We start from the raw sequence: 1617 nt of genomic DNA on the forward strand, positions 1-1617 counted from the left end.
AGAGGGTGGAAAAACAGAAAAGAGAAAATGGGAAAAGGAATCCGCCATAATCCAAGATGTCCACAAGATGGCACCAGATGAGTATTTACTGCCATTTAAACTGCTGTTGAAACCATGGTAATATAAAATGTTAAATCCCTTGTTACCTTGGAATGGGCTATTGAAAGTGTATCTACCCAAACTCTCCAGCCTCCCCATTCATATTTTATTGCATGATACAAAAGAATCCGGAAGATATTGTAGACCATCTCAGTAATCTTCTGCTCTTCAGAATTTTTAGGATTAATATAGCCAAGAGAAAACATCCAATCCTGCCACACTGAACACTGCAATAAGCATCTAGGGAGGAAAAAAGACCTCATTAAAAACACCTAAATTAAATTAGAATTTACTGTTTCAAAATTTGGATTAAATAGTCAAAATATGATCTGACCTGGGTAAAGCAAGGTCCACAGTCATTCTGCACATTCTATATTCTACACCTGGAATGACTCTTCCATTTCTCTACCTAGAATAATCCTAATTATCATCTAAAATCACTTTCCTAACTCTTCCGGTCAGGGTTAGTTATTGCTTCCCTACTTTCTCATCACCTTTAGTGCTCACAATGCACTTAACATATTATAAACTAATCATTGCTTTATGGTTTTCTTTCCCACTAGATTGTACTAAGACTTTATACTAAGACTATCCTGTGCAGCACAGTTCCTTACACACAACAGATAATCAACATATGTTAAATTAAAGACTCACACAATCACCACAGATATGAGTTCATGGTCTCAGATGGTACCCCATGTCCTAACTAATCAGCTTAAGAATGCATGACAACAATCAGTCATAGGACAAATGAGGGAAAAGCATAGATGAATATGAGCAAATCCAACACAATTACACTTACAAATACTATTGGTAACAGGTAGGTATCACCAAAAGGAATTCAGGTAGTGCATTTTAAATAAGGTGTTATGTATACACATATTCATGTATAAAATTAAAATATTAAAATACTATGCCCATAAAATTAAATAAAAGCATATAAAAATTAAAAATATACTGAATACAGAATATACCACAGAAACATATAACTTTTCTAATGATTAAGAGTATTTAGCAATATAGGAAAAATTTGAAATGTTTTTTATTTGAAAGAGATTGAAAATTAAGAAACAGAAAAGATTAATTAGGGAATAAAGTTTTGTAACAGTATTCAAATTGCTTGCCTTCTATTTTCACGGCTGTTACTGAAAAGTTTTATCATGTCAGATAAAAATAAACGACGAACTTCCATAAGTTCTGCACTTGGTGTAGAGTTTTTTAACAAAGTTGCCACCACCTTAAGAATCACTGCAAACAAACAGAAAACTTGAATTACAGATTTATAACTGAATAATACCTTCAACTCAAAAAGGATTTACTGATTTTTCAATTAAATACTTAGCACTGTGATAGGTGAGTTGTAACTGTCATGAACTGGGCAAACACTGTAATGATTTAAGCATTCAGAAGTTCTGGTTTAGTCTCACAAGCTGCCATGTTACTACTCCATCACAATAAAAAAACGGCTCACTTGGATTCTGAATTTTCACTGTAGAATCTGGCTCTGGATGTGGTTTG

At 33.3% G+C, this 1617-nt stretch overlaps 1 protein-coding gene across 1 annotated transcript in view; it reads right to left on the minus strand.

The window, feature by feature from the left end:
- Positions 1-1610, minus strand: part of LOC103582305 (neurobeachin-like) — a gene marked incomplete at its 3' end in the record, with an annotated part of 22245 nt that extends 20635 nt beyond the window's left edge. Inside the window, exons 1-3 of the mRNA XM_008563941.1 lie at positions 1571-1610; positions 1224-1347; positions 147-339 (exon numbers count right to left, since the gene is read on the minus strand). Coding sequence (XP_008562163.1) covers positions 147-339; positions 1224-1347; position 1571 — 318 coding nt within the window. The remainder of the gene's footprint in view (positions 1-146; positions 340-1223; positions 1348-1570) is intronic.
- Between the last annotated feature and the right edge of the window lie 7 nt (positions 1611-1617).

Source organism: Galeopterus variegatus, unplaced genomic scaffold (assembly GCF_000696425.1).
Source record: "Galeopterus variegatus unplaced genomic scaffold, G_variegatus-3.0.2 Scaffold15653, whole genome shotgun sequence".
NCBI classification, from domain to species: Eukaryota; Metazoa; Chordata; class Mammalia; order Dermoptera; family Cynocephalidae; genus Galeopterus; species Galeopterus variegatus.